Source organism: Thermobia domestica, chromosome 7, assembly GCF_964235325.1.
Source record: "Thermobia domestica chromosome 7, izTheDome1.hap1.1, whole genome shotgun sequence".
NCBI classification, from domain to species: domain Eukaryota; kingdom Metazoa; phylum Arthropoda; class Insecta; order Zygentoma; family Lepismatidae; genus Thermobia; species Thermobia domestica.
The window spans coordinates 284,054,259-284,079,675 of NC_137460.1; the positions used below are offsets into that span (position 1 = coordinate 284,054,259).

The following is a 25,417-nucleotide window of genomic DNA, read 5'->3' on the forward strand; positions in this document are numbered from 1 at the left end:
CTTGTGTGTTGCGTTCATCCCAGCTTTGCTACGGCAAATCACGATTTCTTCCGTACATACGTTGTGTTATAAACCGAAGCTAGATAGAACGGTAGACAAAACATAGATACCGTAAAAATGGAAAAGTGAGCAAATGATCAAATTAACCTTAGATATTAACAAACTAAAATTATCTTCTGGTGGTAATCATAAAACCTGGTTAAACTGTGCAGAAAATGTGATAATACTGAATGTAATTTACACAAATTAAAAGAACATCAAAAAGTTACAAATGAAAAAGTAGCTTTTACTGTATATATTTTCGGCCGTGTTAACTTTTTTTATTTCCACTTTTATCTTATTTTATTTTTTTTTTTAATACTGTACTATGTGGCACAATTGATAAATTAAGATTTCACTTAATCACAATAATCTTCGACCGGTCAACTCCTTCAGAGGTGTTCAGTTAATAGGATCTCAGGCGTTCCACGTCGTATTATCCCAAGGGTCGGCTGGAGTCCTCTGCAGATAGTAATAAGCGATCGTTCAAGCAGGCACAATTACTCCTTCCTTTTCAATGATATGGAGCCAGAATTTGTCACAAAACTGAGATTACAAACGAATGTTAGGGTGCTAACACATATGTACTAGTCACTTCACTGCTGATTTCTGCACAATATTTGAAAAAATTATTTTACACGGAGGCGTATGAAAATATCGTACAACCACTGATGATAAACAAACAAAAAATTGGATCTCACGTATGAAAACGGCGATTTAGCTTGCGAAGCTCAAACCGTACAATTGGAGCACTCATAAGAGTATAACATGAGTTTACTTTAGAACAATGCACTCCAGTGTTTAATCCTAACAATCGTTTCTAATCTCAGTTTTGTGTGACAAACCCGAAAATAAAAATAAAAAGATATTTCGAAAATACCGAAAATAATAAAAGATAAAAGGGGAAATAAAACAAGTTAAAACGGCCGAAAATATATACAATAAAAGCTACTTTATCATTTGTAACCTTTTGATGTTCTTTAATTTGTCTGAATTATATTTGGTATTATCATATTTTGTGTAAAGTTTAAACAGCTTTTGTGATTTGCACATCATAATTTTAGTTTGTTAATACCTGAGCTTAATTTGATCATTTGTTCACTTTTCAATTTTTACGGTGTCTATGTTTTGTCTACCGTTCTCCCCAGCTTCGGTTTATGACACAATGTAGGTACGAAAGAAATCGTGATTTGCCGTAGCAAAGTTGGGATAAAAGCAATAAACAAGTGACAGAGAGAGAGAGAAGGATGTGTAAACTTTTGGGAAAAAAGCGAAAATATATATGAACTTTCCGAATATATTTACAAAATTCTAACAACGACAGGAAACAGGATTCCATGGCCACTGGAATAATCCACGCAGTTAAAAGAAAGAAATAGAAGTGTAAAGATATTTCACCAACACTAACCTCCACTAACCACTGGCCAATAAAATTTAAGATATCTACAAGAAATGCAGAAAACATATTATTATTAACAAAATAATGTGTTTTGAGAGCAAAATATAGCTTGTACCAGCCGATACTTTAACGCGGTTTATTTCAAAAAATAACACGACCTAGTTCCGACGTATTCATGCGAGAGGTTGCGAATATTCTTTTCAAAGTTTTATTTACGCTGCCCGAACATTACATAACAAAGCTAAGAAATGTCATTCCCGCATGCATTATTGGTGAGTACACCTCCTTCAAGAGGTACAACTGGCTTCGTAGATTTATGAAATCAACGTTCTAATTATCCTTAAAGACCTAGTGTGAATATAGTAAATTAGGGAAACCAATCTTTAAACCGTCGATTCCATCCTGTTCACCCCAACCATAGATAGGTGGGCAACATGGAAATTTTGAAACTTTTCTCTACCGTGGAAGATCAGTTTTAAAACTTGATAACGTCTCTTCTTCGTAAGTGTCTATATATTGTATCCTTGGTATTCTTCTTCCTGGTATTACTATTGCATTTCCCGCTATCAGCATGGTGATCACATCGGAGTGCCGAATAAGATGGCAAAGCATACTGTTTCTTCTTTTTCCTATTATTTTCATGATCTGTTGTCTTTCATTAGCAACCCTTAGTGCATGTTCATTTCTTTTTCTTTCGGTCCATGATATACGCAACATTGTGCGCCAAGACCACATTCAAAGTGCTTCTAGCTTAGATATTTTAGCTTTTCTTAATGGAAATCCTCGATTGATCCTACATATATTTAGACTTAACAGTAACTTCTGAAGATAGTGGATTAAATTTGCCTGACCTTGATCTAGAAATGCATTTTTTTTTTCTGAGGCCAGATGTTAACCCATAGACATTTATAAACCGTAAATAAACTAAAAGTTGAAATGGAACCGGGGGCAATATATGGCAGTGTGGAGTTTTATGGCTGATTTGAGCATACGCCTTAGATCGTGCACCCAAATCGACAGCGTGTAAGACTCGTTCTAATAAATCTTCGTTCGAATGGCAGCCTGGAACTACAGTTTGTTTTTCAGGGAGTTAAGCATGGTAAGCTATGTTCGCTATTGAAACTAAAAGCGGTATATTCCATAAAGGAAAGAGAAAAACCAAAAACAAAAAGATGGGAAATGCAGACTTTCTATTCTTAAAAGTTGAAATTTCGTTGTCGTGTCCATGCTTTCTGTCTTAGCATGATGCATATTGTTATATTCATTTTGCTTGCATTAATTTTCATACCTTAGAATTCAAAGTGAATGTAGTTTATCAAATCTATCTAGTGCGTCTCTAAGTCATGGCGAAATATTCACTCTTTCTTGCTCCAATTGGAGAAATATACTGGCATGTCATATTTCGGGGCATACGTGTTGCCATGTTCGGTGTCCAGCTATCAGACATAAACTGAAAGAATTAAACTGGAGGAAGAAGCTAATATTTCTTAGAACGCCAGTCCCCTTAAATGTTAGTGGTTAGCTGACATGGAAAAGTGATAAAAAATTGGATCAAAGAGAAATAAGTGAACATTTAAGAAATATTTGGAACAATTCCTGTTATGCAGCAAAAAGCAATCATCAACAGAAAATGCATATCATGGTAAAAATTAACCAAGAGATGACAAATTGAAAAAAATATACCGACTATTAAAATTAAAAAAGGGAAAAGGGAATTAAACAAAGAGACTTTGAAAAGGTTCACAGCTCAGGGTTCCTGTAACTCTTATACTAGAAGATTAAATACCTAATGTGATTTAACATGTTACTGCATGGTAGACCAAAACTCGGAAGAAATCACCATAGGACTAACTTAGCGGTCAACGGTTTGCGCTTCCTACAAGCAACGGCTTTTGGGTCAAATATAGTGAAATACCATATGATCGTTTTTCTGAAGTTTGAATCCACAGAGATCGAATAATCAATCTATTTGACTACCATATCTTTGAGTTGTATTATATTCAACTTTTCAATTTGGAATACAGGGCAAAATTTGTACATGTTTAAATATTTGGTCCTCTAGCTATATTTTGTACATTTCAAGTTGGTAGCATTGTTATCCTGGATGTGTAGGCCTGAACCAGAAATATTCGATTTAACTTTTTTATACAAACGAAAAAGTTATAAAATGTTATAAAATGGCATTCTGGCAATTTTGATGACTCACTACGGTACCTGTGTGTCGAGCAGGTGTTTCCAAACCTAGTAACTTATTATGAAATAGTTATCATTTCGCTGCACTTTACTTATTTACAATTTTGAGCGTTTAAACGGTCTGCGTTTAAACGGATAGTTTGTAATAATACTGCATATACAACTGTTGATAAGCCTGTTTAATAAAAAATACGCATATGAAATAACGTCCCTATGTTACAGTCAGTGCGCCTTATTTATGATTTTATGTCTACGCCCCTCACAGCTTCTCATTATGACCCTGGTAGAAACGAGAACAATATTGTTATTAGAAAAAGCTAATTGAGATACATGGGATAACATCAAATGGTAAGATAGAAAATTAATTTCAGAACTTAGCTTAATATATGGTAAAGAATATCGGGAGAAGATAAAAACAAGGAAAGCAAGAAAAAATCATACATTCCTTCAGCACAAATTATAAATCTTTATAAACGAAGACGAAAACTTGTTATAAACAAAATTATCTTCTCTCGAAATAACGTGGAACAGGTGAACATCACTTCCGTTTTGTTAATGTTCGTTATAATACATGTTTGTAATTCCAGATGTTGTTTGGCAATAGACAAAATGGAAAAGAGATATTCGAAAGAATGAAAAGAAAGCCAAGAAGAAACTTTAAGATGATATCCTTGTTGATTGCCAGCTGTTTCTTCTTGTTTTAATTCCATTTTACTTGCGCTTTCTCTTATCGATTTTAGTACAATACTGATTGGAATTAATCGCGAAGGATTCATCCAAATAGTAACATTATATTTAACTGAAGACAAAGAAGAGAGAGTAGTTGTTTGATTCACTCCCAGCTCTTTTAGGATCTCCATTTTTGTAAAATGTATGCTATTAGAGTAATTTTTAAAGTCAGAAAATATCTTAACCCTTAAGAGGGAACGTTAGTTTTCTTCGCTTACAAGAAATGCGTGTCTCTGGGACACGGACATGTATAAAGTAAGATCTTTTTTAAAAAACGTATGTGTAATGTAGAATAATGAAACTTTATATTTTGTACTTCGAGCAAATTATGATAAACAAGAATAACATATATTAATTCGGTTTTATTGGAATATAAATTCCGAAAATATTTCAATATCTAAATAAAAATAGAATATAAATTTAAAAACTGACAAATTTTAAATTAGTATAATTCTACATATTACTACCCCGCAAATATGCTATTTGTCCACATGTAGCTGCCCTGTTCAAATGTTCTATTTGTCCAAGAGCTTGGAAACGTTTAACGAACATGGTAGCTTTAAATAGAGGTCGTCCCAAGGTGTCTTGAAAATGGTGAATACATGTATTCGTTGCCTGATTTACAAATAAAACACAATATTAGGAGAGCAATAAGAGCTTTATTTGCAGATAGGTCAGTAGATCTGTAGTTTGACTTTGCTCTAATTTACTTCAAATTTGTTTCGATTTTCTTCCAACTTTATATTGAAATCTCCTGAATTATATCATCATTACATAAGTAAGACAGGATTTTTTTTCCAGATTTCTTACATGGGTGACTATACCAGGAATCCCTCTGACTATGTTTTTATGAGTACCCTTCGGTTTCTTAGAGGTTCATTTCAATTCCAAACAAACTTGTTTTTACCTCTGTATCTAAGGCCTTCGTTATCACATGAAACTTCACTAGGGCTGCTCACATTGACAGTTCTGTTACTACTTGAGCTCACACCTGGCACTGTATCAGAATTGGTATCGTCCTCACTTTCAGTAGGTAATTCTTGATTTGAGGAAAAAATTAGGCGTCTCAGTCAGAATCTACTGAAGACAATAATATAAATTACTTCTGTACTTTCAACATTTTTGGAATTTTTCCCGTGAAATAAGGATCTGCTGTACTTACAGTTTCATTCTTAAATTTCTTTCTCGAGGTACTAGGCCTATATTTTGCAAATACATAAAATCTCACACAAACAAAATAGTATGTTTCAAGAGCTCAATAGCTTCTATTTCATGGTAAATAAAAGTAAACCACAAAAATTTTTGAAAGCAAAACTCTCTTCAGGAAATGTGTGTCCAATAATCACGCAAAAATATAAACAATAATGGAAATGTGTGCCTCTTTCTAAAATCATCGATAAATGTTCACTCAGACATTACGCCAACAATGGACTACTGCGAAACACATACAACTAAATAATTGGAAGGTACTGAAAGAACCGATACATTGAGTGAATCAGTGTTGCCAATGTAATACAAAGAAAAACCATAGGTGTCTGACATACACATATTTCCTCTTACGGGTTAAAAAGCAGAAGGAAACGAAGGAGAAAAAGATTGAGTTTAAAATTCAGGGACGATGCAAAACTTAAAATGCATTTTCGTAAACTACTGAGTTATAACTAAAAAGAAAAAAAAAACAAAGGAAATAGACACTTACAAGGATGAAAAAGCATTACGCAAGTGCCCGAGATAAAGATGTAAATAGTCAACAAAAAACGGAGAATGCAAGCTAAAATCTCAAAAGAAAACAATAATACAAATTAAAGAAATCCAGGTTTGTTAATGGAAATTCTTGTAAAGGATGATACACAAGCTTAGAAACGACACCCAAGCCTGTATCCTATGAGCTTTGAGCCATCAGCAAGTGCAAATCAAACAAACGTCAATTTCATTTGAAACATAAAATCTAAGTTTAATTTTTAAGGCTTCACTCGTGAACTTCCTGATTTTATATGGAATAGCTCAGCGTTTACAACTTTAAGAGCAAAAATATAGACCTGTCCAAAAAGGCAGTATGAACTATGGGAAAAGCTATCAATTCACACAAGTACTGACAAAATGATAGAAAACTCATATCTTGGTGGAATTTAGTCTAAAATGGTGTGAAAAAATCTTAAAAATTGAGAAAAATGGAAATTAAAGAAAGGAAAAATACGTGGAAACACAAAATATATCAGAAAACTGATACACAAGTAAACTATAAACCATTAGCTCCATAACCTTTTCGTCTGTCTTGGTTAGTTTTACTCTCACGTTCCTGCACTTTCGATTGGATCATAGAATATATTCCCCCGTGTAAGAAATATAATAAAGTGGAAAATAATTTTTCTTAAAGCAATTTAAATCTTTGTCTCACAAAAACTTGGACTCAACCATCATCGTGCTTTCCTAATGTAAACCTACATTCAAGAATGAAATGCAGCTTATACAATGTAGTTTTCTATCATACTAAGAAATTTTGTTTGAAAGGCGGGATGTACTTAATAATATCGTATTAATGATATTCCTAATCTGGACTCTAAAAAGGCTAATTTATAAATAAATAAATAACGCTTCCCTAGTATTTTATGAGTATATCTCAGTAACCCACAATGAAATTTGATTTAACATCGTTCTGAAATGAATTTAAATAATAATGATGATCTATACAGAAGTTCTACATTTCTATGTAGAAGAAGGAAAAGTCGTTTATAAAGTACCCTTTTCAACAGTACTACGAGAACATCATCTGATAAAATGCTGCTGCCCCATAACAAAAATTGAAACTAACGTTACTTAGAAATCGACTTGTAGTCATAATGAACACCCCCCTTTAAAGGGAACCCAAAAAGAAGAAACCGACGTCGGGCACATTTTTAAAACATATTAAGATTCTATTTTGTTAAAAGAGATACTTTGCATAGTTATTTTATATTGATAAATCTATTCTTAATCTTCTATTCCAAAACTGTCCTTAAATAAAAAAAACAAAATCCCGCGGGACTTGTATCTATGGCCATTCTTACTACTACCTAAAATCGAAAAGCAGAGTAACAAAATTTATTTAACTCACCTAATAAGAAAGACGTTATCTCAAATTACATTCACTACAGTTAGAAGCGAAATAACTGGCAATAGCTGCTAAAGTTTGAAAGATGTTAAAAATAGAATGGTTGGGAAATTTTTCATGGTTTGTACCTGAGATATTCTTACTTTCCTTTATATATTCAAATAAGATCTCAATTTATTTCACTCGGCTAAAAGAAATGAAACGTTCTCAAATTATACCATCCGCAGAGTAGGAGCCGTTCTGATCACGAAGTTTGAAACAACTTTAAAGCTACGATCAAAATGTCTTTCATTGTTTGTCAGTACAAACATTAATACTTCCATCTTCATTTAAAAAAAAAAAAAAAAAAAAAAAAAAAAAAACTCGCGAGCTACTTGCTACTTCTACTAGGAATACCTAGATGTCAAATACATACTTCTACGATAGGCTCAGAGCAGCGCAAAAAAAAAAAAATCGAATCGGAAAGCGCTTGAAATAGAACGAATTCAAACTTTCTTTGTATTCGCCACCTAGATGTGTTCTTATAAATTTCTAAATTGTAAAAAGCACAAATCCAAATTTGTTAAACTTAACTACTAAAAATGAAAAGAACTAAGTTATTTATTCAGCAAAGTTGGTTGTAGAATAGTTACCACGATCGTCGCCATGAAACCAAAATACAATTACCCGCTCACCGCATTCCACACATACAAGCAGACAGAATATGTGGCGCCACAGTAATATAGTACCATATGAGTGTACAGACACCCAGTGAGAAAACTATGAACTACCACCAATCTGTTTACAGCTCAGGGTTTTACTAACAGATGACTGAATCTCTTTTCATATTTTGTGGGAAGTAATGCCCAATGTGCAAAGTAACCCCGTGTTACGGTAGCTAGTTACCACTGTAAGCGAAATGAAATATCAACATTCAATGTGGCAAATCATGACACAAAACTAGAAAAACCTTTGGGAAGGAAGGAATTCATATAACTAAGGAATTACGTCCCTAATATATTGCGTTAGTTTGGAACACAAATATACAAGCAAAGAAAGCATTTCAAGATGCTACCCATAAAATACTTAGGAACGTACAAGAACACATTCAACACGTAAGACATGTAAGTTTATCCTAAATACAGAATTTTGCGCTATCCTCGTTTACCAACATTCTGCGTAATGCTCTAATCTGCATAGCAATCTTATTTTTACCGGCCATCTAGCACATGCTGGTTAGCGTTGTCTGTACAATAATTCACACATCATGTACGTTCACTAAGCCCCTACAGTGATTATGCATTGAGAAATTTAGGTTCATACTCTAGAAATGATTCCTGGGAATGTAAAAAGTCGACTTCCTTGAAAGAAATGAGTGCAGCTATGAAATGGTTTGATGTATGGACCTCTACAATTAACGAACATCCATTGATGGTTAAAATATTCTTTCTCTTGTATTTTACTAACGTCTTTCGAAGCCCTCCGGAAAAATGAGGCTAGACACATTTGAGCTAAATTCTAAGTAAAAACACAAACGTCCATAGTTCTTGTTCCAATATAATACATTCCACGTTTAAATTTGCAAAATATTAGGATATATACCATTCTCACGATTTCTTATTTTACATAAGTCTCTATATAAATAAAAAAATATTGTCGAGCACCCATATTTTAAATTAGTGCAACAATTAGTGAAAAGTGTGTGATCAATAATAAAGAAATAATTAGTTTATCAAGATCTAAACTACATAAGATTTGTATTAGTCGTATCGATCTTATTTTTATTTGGTATACAGCTTATCTACCTGTGTCTTCCAATTTCTTAATTGTAGGTTACTAACTTACGTTCGAGATATCTCTCATATCTAAATATTTCTCGTGAAGTATTGCTTTTAGCCAACAAACTATCCGAACGCATGTAACCGTATTATCAATCTGAGCCAATTAGTATATGAAAAATTGAACATTACCTTTCTGGGCGAAGTGAATTTAAACTTTTTGTTGTTAATTGTTGGAAGTCATTAGAGTACGACGCGCAAGTCTCCTGAACCACTATTTTTCTAGGCGTTTCTATATTCCTTTCAAATTCAGGATCATCTTCTACTGCTAATTCTGATTTCACCCTATCAACGTTTAGTTTCACATCCAAAGAACACATAGCTGTATCCTTGTCCATTGTTTCCTCTCCTTCCGTTGTGGATAATATTAACTCTTTCTTGTCAGTCATCAGTTCGTATGTCCACCCTTTCCCTTCGAGTGGATCTTCCTGAGGTAAGTCAAAAGCAGTTTCTTCTTTGCACATCAATTCCAACTTAACAGATGCCTCACCAGCCATTGTGAATTGAAATATAATAAGAATATAACACTGTTCTTATACTTCCCTTATATTTTATGTTGCCAGTCTTAATGAAATGATTTACAAGAACGTTCACAAAAGCAACTTTATATTTAAAATCATCTTCTGCAGATCCTTATTTCCTTAGCCACGATCGCTCTCTAGGCAATTGTTTGTTTGTTTGTAGCAGCCGGAGGAAAATGAAAAGGAACCCGGATGTTTACATCTTTAGTTCATACTTCGTTCAAGTGAGATCTTTTGTCGCTAGTGTAGCTCACTTTCACATACCGCTATTCTCGTGTTTAGAAGTTATCCATCCATCTTTATAGTTTTAGCGGGAATAGCAAATCCTGTATTTCTGTATGCCATTGCGGTTTGACTGACTGTCGATCTCAGGTTGCGTATACCGGTACTAATTTTATTTAATACACGTGCTACTATTGCTTCAAATGCTACTTTTGATTGTGACTTGTGCCGCGACTTAAGATAGTTAGTGCGAACAATTTAATATTTTAACACAATTTTATCACTTGAGAACAATAACTGGTTGTGGCTTTTGTGTGTATGTGTAAGCGTCTCGTGGAATAAGACGTTGATTTTCGGTGCCATTTGATAACAGTCACTACCATCACTCACGCACCTACTGTAACTATTGGAGACAAACTTAGAGATCTCTTGCCCCAAACACTACACATTTTCCCCCACACAACCCAGGACTGATCTTATGCAGCACGTGCGCTGTCATTCTCTTCAATGTTGCCGTACTTCCGTAACCTTTCATAAACAACAAAATTCAGCATTATAAAAAAAAATGAATGGTAGATAAAAGAAAGGGACAATAGAGGGAAGTAGCAACGTTGATTTTCAGGTAACGGGGTCATAAATCTCTAACAAATATCTCAAAGAACAGAAGGGAAAGTTTTGAGGACTTTCCAGATTCCATGATAAAAGCATCTTTAACTGTGTCTGCTAGTATTCCAGGTCAGACAAACACTACCCTTGTAAGGTGACCATAATTCCAGTATGATACGCCAGGTGGCAGCACCGAACCGAAAATGGGTGGGTATAAAACGAATATCCTTCTGTAATTTCTAGCAAGTACGTAGGTATATAGTACTAGGCAAGGGCGCGCATTTCTCTGGATATTTGGAGGGGCACACACACGCAGAAGGTATATATATATATATATATATATATATATATATATATATATATATATGAGGATGTCACGACAAGTGATGGGTAAATTCCCGGGAAGATATTTTTCGGGATTATTCCCGGGAAGATTCCCAAAATGGGAATTTATCCGGGAATTTATGTAAAATCAGAAAGAAAATTGCATTACATTACTATATTATGATTTCGAAGTTCAATTAATTATTATATCACAGTATATTATTATTGTTGTCCTCAGAGGATTCTTTAAAATGTACATTCTGAACGGTACTATGTTACCTTATTACCACTTGATTATTTTTAGACAGTACACATAAATGTATATTTATTTACAATACGTTCTATCAATTAAATATGTGTGAAAAAATTATATAGTAACAGTTTAAATTTATATGTAAGTGGATTTACTCAACTTGACACCATACACGACCTTTCATTCTATCTATTTCTTGAAATTCCATACGTTCATTCACATGTAAAAGAAGTACAAGTAGCCTACCTCTTCACAAATTCGAGTCAGAGAGAGTAGACAGACCGACGTCTATTACTAATGGTGGTTCAAGGTTTATTAAAAGCACTTAATCTCTAATTATACATAATTCTAAATTATTTTACAAAATGGTTAATTTTCTTCATTTGTAAATTAGTACTTCGCTAATTTTGGCTGTTCTTTAACATTGGGAGCCAGTTTATGCACCTACTTTTTTGCGATATTCTATTCCGATGCGGTTGTTTTATGGTTTCATACGTTAAATTACGTTACCAACATTAAATTCAGACAGCATTGTAGAGCGAGCGTTAGCGAATGAAGGCGGGTTAGAACCCCCCATGGCACGTTGTTTTTTTTATCTTCGTTACCGACAATTCACTTTCTTTTTTCATATAAATCACTTCCACTTACCTTTCCGTTTTGTATAAATCCGTTACTGCCCTAAACAAATGTGTTCGATACTCTCTTGACTACTTGAACATCACTATCAACTCATTTCTTCCCTAAATCATCCTACTTTTTGCTAGTTTTGGCCCCCTCAATACTAAACAATTACCTTACGTTTTACTGCAAATGGAAATGGAACTTAAAAAATCATATTATTAGTTATATAAAGTACCGTCAATTTTAAATTTTTTAACCTCCAAATTCTTTAAAACCTAGAAGTACATCATAATATATTAAAATAAAGTAATTAGTCATTTGGTTCTTATAATTTGGAAGATAATTTAAAGAAATGGAAATAAATTCCTTCCCGGGAATTTATAGGCCAGGGGAAAAAACCCGGGAATATTCCCATTTTTAAATTCCTTCCCACCGGGAATATTCCCACTGCCCATCACTAGTCACGACAAATTTCGTTCAAGTTATGCCAAATATTACATATTCATAAATACACTGGGGGACCGTCGGATTTGAATCCTTCACTTTGATAATGTGAGCCGTGGTACTCATGATCGAACTGATTCTCTTTACGTGGTGACGTACGTGTATCAATATGCAATTGTCGCAATTTATCAATATGTTCCTGTCGTACTAATAATTCACGATCTACTCTCTCTAATCTATGCATTTCCTGACAAGGGAACCTTCCGAAAATGATAGTTGCAGTGAAAGATGTGACCTATGCCAATTGAAAGAGCTGTAACAGAGATGTTCATTCCCAAAAAATTAGCTGCCCATAGCAATAGGTTCAAGAAATATAAGGGGTGGAAGTTCGGGAAACAGCAAGGTTGGACAAGGGGGGGAAAGTGCAAATTCCGCTAAAAATGGGGGGGCACGGCAAAATACAATAGTGACAAGTGATGTATAGAAAGAGACTTGCAACAATAGGGAACAAATAAAGGTCACCAGTGGGGTTAACAGTGTTGCCAACTGCAATGAAAAGCACATGTTTTGCAAAGAGCACTATATGAAGTGAGTGCAGTATTCAGTGGCAATCTGTCATGTAGAACATAAGATATCACGTGTATAATCAGTGGTACAATCTAACAAAACAGAAGTACGAAAAATACGGAAAAGACGAAGTTGGCCATAATGGGCCACATTTGATCGCGAGCTGTGCATATTAGAATGAACAAAACAAGAATCACCGAATATGCAGGAAACCGACGTACCTAGAGTCGAAAAGAAAAACGAGTTCCAAAGTTGGCAACACTGGCCATGAACATCCAGACAAGTCTAATATAGTTAAGCCACTCGCTTCACAAAAAGAAAATTCCGGCAACAGGTATCACTCGGAACGTATCAATGCTAGAGTGATTGAGGCAATGTCAAGTCGGGGAACATGAAATGGTTGGGTTGAGCCAACAACCGATAATAGAAGTAGTGAACATTATGTCATGGTTGGGTCGTATGTGGGAATATACAGGGTGTCCCACCAAACTTTGTAACCTGAAAGATTTGCGAAACGAACAAAAATGTGACGGATCCAGTTGTGCAGGAATGTACCAATGTCAGGGGGTGATAAAAGTCTGTGAGAAGCAAGTGTCCCCAGGATCCCCATCATAGGGCCCCAGGATCTAACTTCAAATTTTCAAATGGCAACAGGGAGCGAGTGGTACCTCTCTCGATAGATCATGGAATGTGGAACAACATCTATAGGAAACATTTGCTATATGAAGCGTGTTTTTCAAAATGGCCGCCACAAATATATGTTGTGTCTTAACATGGCATCGAACATTGTGATCTCAAATTGCTGTGAAGCGAAAAGAGATGTTGCAAATCCAATTGCACAGGAATGTACTCATTTCGAGGGCCAAGAAAACTTTGTAAGAAGCAAGTCACCCAGGGCCCCCATCATAAGGCTCGAGGGGTCAACCACAAAATTTCAAATGGGAACAGGGGGCGGATGATATTTCTCTGGATAGATACAACACTGTCTATAAGAAACATTTGCTATATGAAGCACGGGTTTCAAAATGGCCGCCAAAAATTGGCGTTGCTCTTGTCACCGAGCAGATATTTTGGCGGCCATTTTGAAATCCCATATAGTAAGTATTTCTGATATGCGTTGTTGCATATTCCAAGATTTATCGAAAGAAATATAACTCGACCGATTTTGCTATTTGAAATTTTGAAGTTGGCCCCTGGGACCTTATGATGGGGGACTTGGGGGCACTTGCGTCTCACAGAAGTTTGTCGCCCGCTGACATGGGTACATTCCTGCACAACTGGATGTGTCACTTTTTTTCGCTTTGAAACTATTTCAGTCGCAGAGTTAGGTGGGATACTCTGGATATATCATATAGGCGGTGATAGTACTGCAGACAGCAACACATAGCAGATCAAGCCTTTGATTATGTTTCCTTTCTACAGGTGTGGATATGTGATAGAAAGACCACCAAAATTTCCGACACCTCTAGAGTACTGTTTCGAGACATTCACAGGCGATCATTGTACATGTGTGAGGGATTGGCAGTGTTCCGCTGTGCTCACTGCAAATGTATCTTCTGTTTGGACCATTGTCTCATCGAACAATTGCACGTACAATGTGGACGAGCATGTACAAATGATGCGAAGGCTAATGCCTGTTGTCAGAATTTTCTTTTTGTGAAGCGAGTGGCCTAACTATATTAGACTTGTCTGGATGTTCATGGCCAGTCCAGCCAACTTTGGAACTCGTTTTTCTTTTCGACTCTAGGTACGTCGGTTTCCTGCATAGTTGGTGCTTTCTTGGTTTGTTCATTCTAATATGCACAGCTCGTGACCAAATGTGGCGCATTATGGCCAACTTCGTCTTTTCCGTATTTTTCGTACTTCTGTTTTTTCTATTCTCTTTTGTTAGATTGTACCACTGATTATACACGTGATATCTTTTGTTCTACATGACAGATTGCCACTGAATATTGCACTCACTTCATATAGTGCTCTTTGCAAAACATGTGCTTTTCATTGCAGTTGGCAACACTGTTAACCCCACTGGTGACCTTTATTTGTTCCCTATTGTGGCAAGTCTCTTTCTATACATCACTTGTCACTATTGTATTTTGCCGTGCCCCCCCCCCCCATTTTTAGCGGAATTTGCACTTTTCCCCCCTTGTCCAACCTTGCTGTTTCCCGAACTTCCACCCATTATATTTCTTGAACCTATTGCTATGGACAGCTAATTTTTTGGGAATGAACATCTCTGTTACAGCTCTTTCAATTGGCATAGGTCACATCTTTCACTGCAACTATCATTTTCGGAAGGTTCCCTTGTGAGTAATATTTTGATCATGTTCGGATTTTACGGTAAAAGCGGGCAATTTCTCAAAATGCTCCATTATCATTTCAACAGTAGCTTTATGGTGTTCACTAAAACTTTCTAATGTTTGTTCGGTTCCATCTGACCGTTCACTGTTAAGTTTTAGAATTTGCCGTTGCCCTTGTACTTCTTCACCTATCTCACCTGTCTTTTCCGCGAGTTCCTTTACATATTTTTTTAATTCGCGTACGGCACTTTCCTGTCTATTCACACAAAAGCTAACAATCTCGCATTTTCTGTCTGTGAGCACCTGGTGATCTTGTATTTTCTCTACTTGGCCTTTTAGCCCTTGCACTTCCTCTTTCAAAGTATCAATATCACGCTGTTGCGCCTCGGTGGTTTCTCTACTCTCAATCTCTACCGCTTGTATGGATGCCCGTAATTGCCCAACACTTTTCCTATATTCTTCCCTAAGTGATTCAACGCGTTTGGTTAAGCTAGCTAATTCCAAACGTATTTCAGTAATCCTATTATTGAATTCAGTAACCAGTAATCGTACTACTCAAACCATCAAGTCTACTTTTTAATTCAACTCAATTCTACGTCCACTCTTTCGCTAATTTGGTTATGCACTGTTTACATTCATTTGCTGATTCTGTTATTGACTGTTTGCATTCGCCTGTTAATTCATCTACTCATTCTCTATTGCTTTCAATTTTATATTCTAAACGTTCACTGTTATTTTCTGGTTTCTGCTCTAATTTAGCAGACTGTTTCTCTAACAATGCTTGAATTTGTTCTAATGTAATTCTACTCTCTATATTTATTTAAGTTACAAACAACTAATTCACAATATAAAAGTGAAAAATACGAACGTCTAACTTCAACCACAAGGTGTAAACAAACAACTTTCTGAAACTAATGTGTCATTATTTCAATTGCACAAAACCTTCTCTTTTTTGACACTTCTCAAAACTTATTAAATTATTTTAACATATCTTAACACGTATCCTATAATTATTTCCTCACAATATTCTTAGCATAAGTATAAATAAAGGTGCAAACAGAAGGTTATGTCTATATTGGTGTGTGTTCGGCTGTGATCAGCTGATTGGTGTTTATTCATATGTGCGTAATATTGGAAGTTGACGGTTGGAAAACTTTGCGAATAAAGATAAAAATGTTATATTTTAATGTCTTACGAAAAACTTATACTAGTAATATTTCTATAGTAATTAAATTTACTTTATGTTTTTTAAAGCCTGCTTATTATTTTCTCTTTCCTTTTTCACAAGTTTGAACTATTTCCAAGGAAATTAAATTTAACTAGTTTGCTACATATACTACGTGACTCAAACTCTGGATTCTATACGCAAACACTACAATACCTGTTCTAAATACTTTCGTGTTTACCAAGTAAATTAGTAGTATCTTCGGGCACAATTACATCCGAAGATTGATGATTTTGTCTTGTCATGGTCACTATGTGTCTGTAATCGTGTTTTTTTTTTCGTTGTTAAAACTCTATAAACCTAAGCATTCACCCCAGCTTTACTACGGCAAATCACAATTACATCCGAACTTATATCTTATCGAAAACCCGAAGCTGGGCACATACGGTTGACCGTAAAATAGAAATATGTGAAAATTATTAATTTCAACACAAATATTAACGAATAATAAAGAAACCACTTTACGATACAACTCAAAAAAATCTAATTAAACTGTGCAAAGAATGTGTTGCTGAATCTGAATTACACAAATTAAGAGAACATTAAGAAATTACAAGCGGTCAAGTAGATTTGTTCAATTTTATTTGATGGTTTCAACCTTTCATTTCATTTCTATTTGCTTTCCTTCAATAAAAAAGTGGTTAGGTGGCTCGAATAATTAATGTTTCACTTACTCACGATCAATCTTCGACCGGTCAGTTGTTCCACTGCTGAAACACTCTAAAAACAGTACTCATGATTTTGCAGAAGTACCCATGAAATAGAAGGTACTTCGCCAATGTGCCTATGAGAATTCAATGTACCGAAGACTTTAGTGGGTACACAACGCATCTCAGCCTCTTACCCATGAATTAGTGGGTACATGGAAGATTTATGGGTACAGTAAATTAGTACCGAAGAATGTATCCATGACAATAAGGTAACATGAACATACGCCATATTGTGTGTTTTCGGTTGATGTGTTGTCTGTGCATTATTTGAATGAAGATTGAAAAGATTCCAGCAACCAATCAAACGAGTCACATATAAAAGTAAATGGAATATTTTGTATTTATAATTGTATCTGGATATTTTAAATGAATTAGCTTGTCTAAAATGTATATTATATTTCAGTAGTCAAACAGTAATTTATGCCATAGTTCCTTTGAAACAATTTTTCATGGTTAAGCTGATTACAAAATGTACATTTTAAATCTAGTTTTTTAAAAAAAAAAAAAAAAAACATGCACAACATGCTAATTTTCGTGACTTTATCTGAATAATATTGCGACTGTTCCGTGGGTGCCATTACCGTATGTAGGAAAATCAACAGTATGGAATTGAAAGTGCAAGGGTAAGTATTCCATACACATGGTTACGTGCACCTTGCACTACACTGGTTTCTATAGGTTGTGTTTATGGCTTCTGGTGCTTACGTTCAAGGTAACGTTTACTAAATCCCTGTACCTTGTGCTTGAGCAAGGACTTTACCGTGTAAGTGTTGTATCGCCGGACCAATTTTTGGAAATTTACAGGGTGAATTGGAGAATTTATTTTGGTTTGAGAGGAAGAGTAAGGGAAAGTCAGGTGAAGGGAATAACGATTTCTGTAGGCTGTGTTTGATATTGTAAGGGATATTGTATGCGGAGGCGGAAGTGACTGTTTGGCGGAGAAGTACACTTGATATGATTTAGTGGTGGAAAAGACAGTGTGGTAATAGCGCGTATATGTCAAGATTCTAACATACCTTGTTTGCGTTTTATAGAATTACACAAAAAAACGAATGTTAGTTGTTGAAATTCTGTAAAAGACACAGTATACTGTTTACAAGTGGAGCTTTACTAATATGAAGTCCTATTGAAGCTAGTATCATTGCCAAAAACCATTTGTTTCACTACCAACTCGCATACCCACCATCGCTGACACGCCTGCTTCCTCCGGACGCACCCAACACTGTAGCATACATCCGTACGCCGTGTTTGTACGCAATAGTAATTTTTTATGCCATGTAAATCCTAAAAGTTTGCATGGCTCTGTTTTGAAGGTAACTGAACCTGACCTAGCCTCAAGTAACGTAATGTAATCTAACCAAGTGTAGTACACTTTGGTACTTTTTTGTGTTTTCATGTAGGGCTCGATATAATGCTAGAGAAGCAAGGGCTCGGAAAAAACCGGCGTTTTTGGAAAAAACTCGGTTTTTTCTGCTTCGCTTTTTTGCTTGGGAAATTTTGGGCTTTTTCTCAAAATTCTGCTATAAATTGATAAAGGAGACTTTGTTTCGCTTCTCTATAACACAAAAAGTAATTTAATTAGTGGTTGGTGCTGATAATAATATAAAATCTCGAAAACAAACTATGAATTTCTAAAAGATATTTCAAACAATTTTTCTTCAACATATTTACATTATGAATTCCACAGGATTAACCAATGTATATAAGAATTTTTTTAACCTTCTATATACAAAAGTAAGCAGAGTTGACAAGAACCATGGTTGTTTTTGAAAATGCCAAAAACCCATTTTTGGGGGATGTTTAAACCAGGTTTTTTGGTTTAAACCAGTTTTTTATTTAGATTTTTTGCTTTATGTATTTATATTACATATTCACAGAAATAAGTTTGCTTCGCCTTTGTGTTATTATGCAATAGCGAGATTTTGCAGGAAGACCTCCCATACGCTTAAAGAAGCCCGGTCAGTAAATTTCTTAAATTGAGAATCTCCCGCCCTAGCCATCGGGAAAATCCCGTCATTACTTGAAATGTAAGACAATAACGGGAAATCCCTGTTATTGCTTTTCATGTAAAATTTAAAGGTCAACGTATCATAATCAGTACGCTAAAACTGAGGTATTAAATTATAAATTTAATACATAGATATCATTGAAAGTGCAATCCAATCTAATGCTGGAAGCTACGTAGGCAATCGATAAATTTTGCCAATTTCTATCAATATATTTAAGCAATTTTGGATTCTTTATAAAACAACAGGCATTCAGGCAAGGAAAAATATACAATTTGGTATCGTTTTGTACGTTTAGGCTGAACATCCTTACGTAATACCAAGGTTATCAAGGAGAAGACTTTCGCTTAAAGTGACATCCAAACCGCTACTTGGTTTGTTCGACCGAGAATTGATCATGAGACACCTTGATTAAAAGGTGAAAAGGAAATAAAACTATTGCAGGAGGTTTGATATCTGGAAGGGTCACCATGACGTTCACACGATTCGCATTTTTCATTCTTTCTATTTTTATGGTTTAAACCAGTTATTAAAAAAAAAGTTGGTTAAACCAGCCCACCCTAAAAGTAAACACTTCTTTTTTTAAAAAAAAAAAAATACACAAATAACTAGCAAAATATTATGTAGTATTTTTACTTCAAAATATTCCAAACCCTCTTTTTGAAACAAGGTAAAATTAGAATAAAACATAAGAGAAATACTTAGTTTTATATGATACACTTAAAGGCTGCACATCTAGTGCTTTTGGTTTTGTATATTCTTGAAATTCTACAGTTACGTTTTATATAACCACCATCACGGTTTACCCAATCCTCAAGTTTTCTGAATTTTTAACAAGAGGGATTCAACATATGATTACGGAATCACCCCCCCCCCTTCCCAAAAAAGGACTACGGAATATATTAAGTTAAGCTAAATACAACTGCACGACAAACATGACTGAGTGATTAACTTTTATGCTTCTATCGGGAAGTCCGGGATTCAACCAGCATTCGACCATTCTGACAATGCTTTTCTTCATTCCATCTGTGAATGTAGAAATAGTGCGTGTACCGTGAGTTGGCCGACTTCCTTTCTTATTGTTTATATATCGTTATTATTACTAATTATCAGCAATGACGGTTTTGCGAAGGTTAGGAGGCGGTCTTTCGGACCGAAGCCCGTTCCCCAAAGTTACGGAATGTGTGCAACAAACAAAATATATATTAGTTATGCTTTTACTCATAAACTTTAAGCTCTCGTCAAATAAAAATTACGATTGTTTAGAAAACTAAACATTAGTAAGAAAAACCCTTCCCAAAATACTTTTCTAAGTCCGCCTCTGATTCTCAGTATAAAATTATTTTTAAGGTTGTTTCCGGAAGATTATTGCTAAACATATAAACGAAACGAAATATTAGTTATGCCTGTACTCATAAACTTCAAGCACCTCCCAAATAAAATTAGGACTTTTTAGAAAACGAAACAATCAGAAAAACCCCTCCTAAAGTACTTTTCTAAATTCGCTTCTGATTATTTGTATAAATTGGTATTCAAGATTGTGTTCGGAAAATTATTGCTAAATCACTTCACAGCTACAGTTTAACAGAAATGTGGAAGTACGGTTTGACGGGTATATTGAAAAACGTATGCTTTGACGGATAAATAGAAAAACGGGCAAGTTTAACTTTTGTGCTAGAAGCTAGAGTACTAAGCTCTTAGAAATGAAACATGGATGACAAACTAAAATGATCTAGAGAAGAAAAAAGATGTCGATAACTCAAAAGTTAAAATAGCCTCTAAAATTGCCCTCAAATACTACATTCTTCATGTTAGCTTTAATTCGTAAAACATGTGCTCCATCCATCTTGATGGTGAATTTCAGAGCGAAATATTGCATTCAGGTCATGGAATTCTTAACTAACTATAGAATATATTATAAGAAATAACGTGGGTTCCTGTGACCACGGCATGGCCCGTCCTCAGGTTGCGGATCTAGGAGAAGGCCTCTAGATATAGAGGTTAGCTGCGAATATACTGAATAAGCAGTCGCGGACAGACGACTAGGAGTGGTCCTCCAGCTTGGGGGTTTGGGTAAGGCTAACACCCTCATCCTGTAAAAAAAGGTACTTGTTCAGAAACATTCACAAAAGCCTCTGACACGGACTGATAACTTGGCACGACATCACCAAAAGAAAATGGACATGAGGTTTGGAACATGAAATATTAGAAGTCTTTATAGGGCAGGCGCGTTAAAATCTGTAACGAGTGAGTTAGAGAAATGCAGGATGGACTTAGTAGGAGTTCAGGAAGTTAGGTGGGAAGGAAATGGATCTGATAATTCCGGAAATTTTACGGGGAAGGAAATAAAAATCACCAGTTAGGAACAGGGTTTTTCGTTCACAAACGAATATTACCAGCAATTAAACGGGTTGAATTCGTTACTGACAGATTTTCTTTTATTACTCTTAAGGGACGGTGGTGTGATATTATTGTATTAAATGTACATGCTCCAACTGAAGATAAGGGTGACGATATAAAAGATAGTTTTTACGAAGAAGTGGAACGGATATTTGACCAACTCCCGCGATACCATATAAAGATTCTATTAGGGGATTTCAATGCGAAGGTAGGACGAGAGGATATTTTCAAACCGATTATAGGGAACGAAAGTTTACATAAGGAAAGTAATGACAACGGTGTTAGACTCGTGAACTTTGCAACATCCAAAAACCTAATTGTGAAGAGTACAAAATTCCCACATCGCGACGTTCATAAATACACTTGGACATCACCAGACGGAAAAACACATAATCAAGTTGATCACGTTTTAGTAGATAGAAGAAGACAATCTAGCATAATTGACGTCCGGTCGTTAAGAGGGGCTGATTGTGACATTGATCACTACCTGGTAGCAGCGATAATACAGGAAAGATTATCGTTGAATAAAGTAATACTCAATGTCCGAAAACGGAGAGATTTAATTTAAAGAAATTAGAAGAGAGCCAGGTAAGAGAGAAATATCAGATTGAAGTTTCGAATAGATTCGCGGTTTTAGAAGTCTCGGAGTGCACTAGTGTTGAGGATACTTGGATTGCAATTAGAGATAGCATTAAAAGTTCAGCAATAGAAAAATTGAGACACGCGGAAATACGTAGGAACAAACCATGGTTCGACCAAGAATGAATTAAACTAGCAGAGAAGAGAAAACAGGCAAAATTACGGTGGCTACAAAATCCGAATGAAATAACTACACAAAATTTCGCAGATATCAGGCGGAAAACTTCCAAAACTATTAGAACAAAGAAACGCGATTTTTTGAAAGCTAAAATTAAGGAACTTGAAGATAATAGTAAAAATAAAAATATTCGGACATGTATAAAGGGATCAGCGAATTTAAGAAAGGCTATCAACCTCGTGCTTATATTTTAAAGAAATCTGACGGAACATTTCTCGCTGATACGGATAGCCTCTTAAATAGATGGAAAGATTTCTTTGACGATTTGCTGAACACGCAGCCAAAAACTAATGTGCGTGGAGAAAAGGAGATACACACCGCAGAACCGTATATTCCAGAACCCAATCGAATTGAAGTGGCAGTGTAAATTTAATAGGGAATGATAGGAGAACAGTAGAAATAAATGCAGAGATCTTATTAAACGCTTGCAGGGACATGGGTTTAGAAGTAAATGCAGAGAAAACTAAATACATGGAAGTGCGTCGCGACTGTAGTACTGCAAATTGTGGAGGCGTTAAAATATTAAATAATACTTTTGATAAAGTGGATACTTTCAAATATTTAGGATCAATATTAACAGACGAAAATCATATTCACGAAGAAATTAAATGTCAACTAAAAGCAGGTAATTCGTGTTACTATTCGGTTCAAAATCTCTTGTCGTCGCGAATTCTGTCGAGGAATTTGAAGATTAAAATATATAAAACGATAATCATGCCTGTTGTTCTGTATGGTTGCGAAACATGGTCGCTTACTCTGAGGGAAGAACATAGACTGAAAGTATTTGAGAACAGGATCCTGAGAAGAATATTCGGACCCAAGAGGAACGAGAATGGGGAATGACGGAAGCTCATAACGAGGAACTACATAGTTTATACGGTTTATCCAACATTGTTAGGGTCGTCAAGTCTAGGAGGCTTAGGTGGGCAGGTCATGTAGCTAGAATGGAAGAAAGTAGAAACGCTTTCAAAGTCTTGACTGGTAGACCCATAGGAAAACGACCATTAGGAAGACCTAGGCGCAGATGGGAGGATAATATTAAGATGGATCTCGCAGAGATAGGAATACAAAGTAGAAACTGGATGCAATTAGCTAAGGATAGAAGTCAGTGGAGAGCTTTTGTGAACGCGGCACTGAACCTCCGGGTTCCATAGGCCATAGAGTTCGTTAGTTAGTTAGTATACTATAAGAAAACTATTTAGATAGAAAAATCATGAAAATGAATAAAGCCAAAATTTCCAAAATTCTCGTTTTTTCCCAAATAAAGCCGGCTATTTATGTTAAAAAACCATCGATTCAAAAAAAACGGCTTTTTTACATCTCTATATAACACAAATTCTCCCTTCTCCCTCGGACACCAGTCACAACGTTGCACCCCTCTACCTTCTACGAATACATCGAAGTCTTTGTACAAGTACATGACAAAAAACATACACAATGTGCACACTGAGAAGGCGGTTTTATCAAAATGCGGCAAATAAAACTCGCAATATCATGGGGGAGGGGTTATCCTTTCCTTCACCTCATAGGCCTATATCACGAAAGTAACGACGAAAACTGAAAGGACTTAAATTTACCTGGCCCTAGCTGATATTCCACAAGAGTTCGTAGGAAAAAAAAAACGTAAAAGCGATCGAAGGAAAATTTAGCAACTGGGCCTACAACTTACACAGTTCTCTCTGTCTTTTTTTACGAACGGTGATAGCTTAAACTTGGCCAAACAAAAATAAAATATACGGTTCCTTCGAAATTTCAGTGTTTCTTGCTCAATATCGCAAACTCAAATAGGGAATGCAATATCTCAAACTAAACAAACAGACAAATATAATTTCGTTAAACTTTCCTGACCCACTCAACAATTTGTCTGTAAATACTGTGATTCTACTCGTGTGTAATTTATAAGACCCCCAAAATTACTTACGCTACTAACATATAATATTACTCGATACAGCTGGTGGGAAATATTTTGTTGGGTGCCAGTATCTGTCTGCTACACATGGTCAGCCAAATATATATATATATATATATATATATATATATATATATATATATATATATTTCTTTTCAAGCGGTGTTTTGGATTAAATAAATTTCTTAATTTATTTAGATTACATATGGATATAAAAAATTTTATTTGGCCTTAACGTCCTTATGCAACACAGTGATATGAAAGAAGATCTTTTTCCGAAAGTAGACATCGATTACTAGGAAAATGTTTAGCTGTCTGATGCAATAGGAATAAATAGCGCGATTATAATACAAATGTGTTGCTTCATATTTAAAGCACACTAACTTTTATTTTGATTTAAAATTATGAATTAGCTTATTATTGGTAAAATAAAAGTGACAGTTCTCTCCTCTTCTTCTTCGTAAGGTATTTTCATAAGAAGATTGGCAGAGGAAGAAAGAAGCGAAAACTGTTGTCAAAAGAGAAGCAACAAACCCGTGTCGTTCCAAATGAACTTGAGTTAGGGGTAATTATATTAAAGTTTTGCTTTATATTAGCGAGTGACCGTAGGGCAGTTGAGTAGAGCGTTGGCTTCTTTTTAGGAAGTTCCTGGGTTCGCGCTCAGCAACCGCTTATCCCTGGTTTATCTCATGTCAGTCGTACTAGGCAAATGCTGTAATGGTGCCTTAAATACTGCCAGTGTCGACTTTTTAAACCCTTTAACATAGGTAATATTATTGTACGAAATTTTAACCATTTATTTTTATCTTTTGCAATTTTTTATTATTTTGAAAATAAATTTATTAGAAATCGCAACATCAATGTTTCGGATGTCTTTAAGATCGTCATCAGTAATTACAGTAAATTGGAGAAGGAATTTTGAATAGCCTGTTTATGCAATACTCATGCATTGTAGTAAAATCTGGTAATATGGCAGTAGGATACAGAGGGATATTCTTCATTTTTTTTTTTTTTTTTTTTGAATAGAAGTGCTTGGAATTGGGACCGCAATTTGATTAATCTTCGCCTTTGCGTTGTGATCTCAATAAATAATTCGTTATTTTATGAGACATAGATAGCAGCAAAATCGAAGTATGTTTTAATAAATAATCGCTTTGATATTTTAAAAATCAAGTAAATGTTCTCTTACCATTAAAATGGTAATGTGTTGCTATCTTTAAAGAGCAA

The 25,417-nt window shown here is 35.1% G+C and overlaps 1 protein-coding gene across 1 annotated transcript in view; it reads right to left on the reverse strand.

Annotated features, from left to right (window-relative positions):
- The window catches only part of LOC145690983 (uncharacterized), a 55,157-nt gene extending 45,186 nt beyond the window's left edge, over window positions 1-9,971 (reverse strand). Inside the window, exon 1 of the mRNA XM_081766457.1 lies at window positions 9,401-9,971. Coding sequence (XP_081622583.1) covers window positions 9,401-9,765 — 365 coding nt within the window. The 5' untranslated portion in view covers window positions 9,766-9,971. The remainder of the gene's footprint in view (window positions 1-9,400) is intronic.
- Between the last annotated feature and the right edge of the window lie 15,446 nt (window positions 9,972-25,417).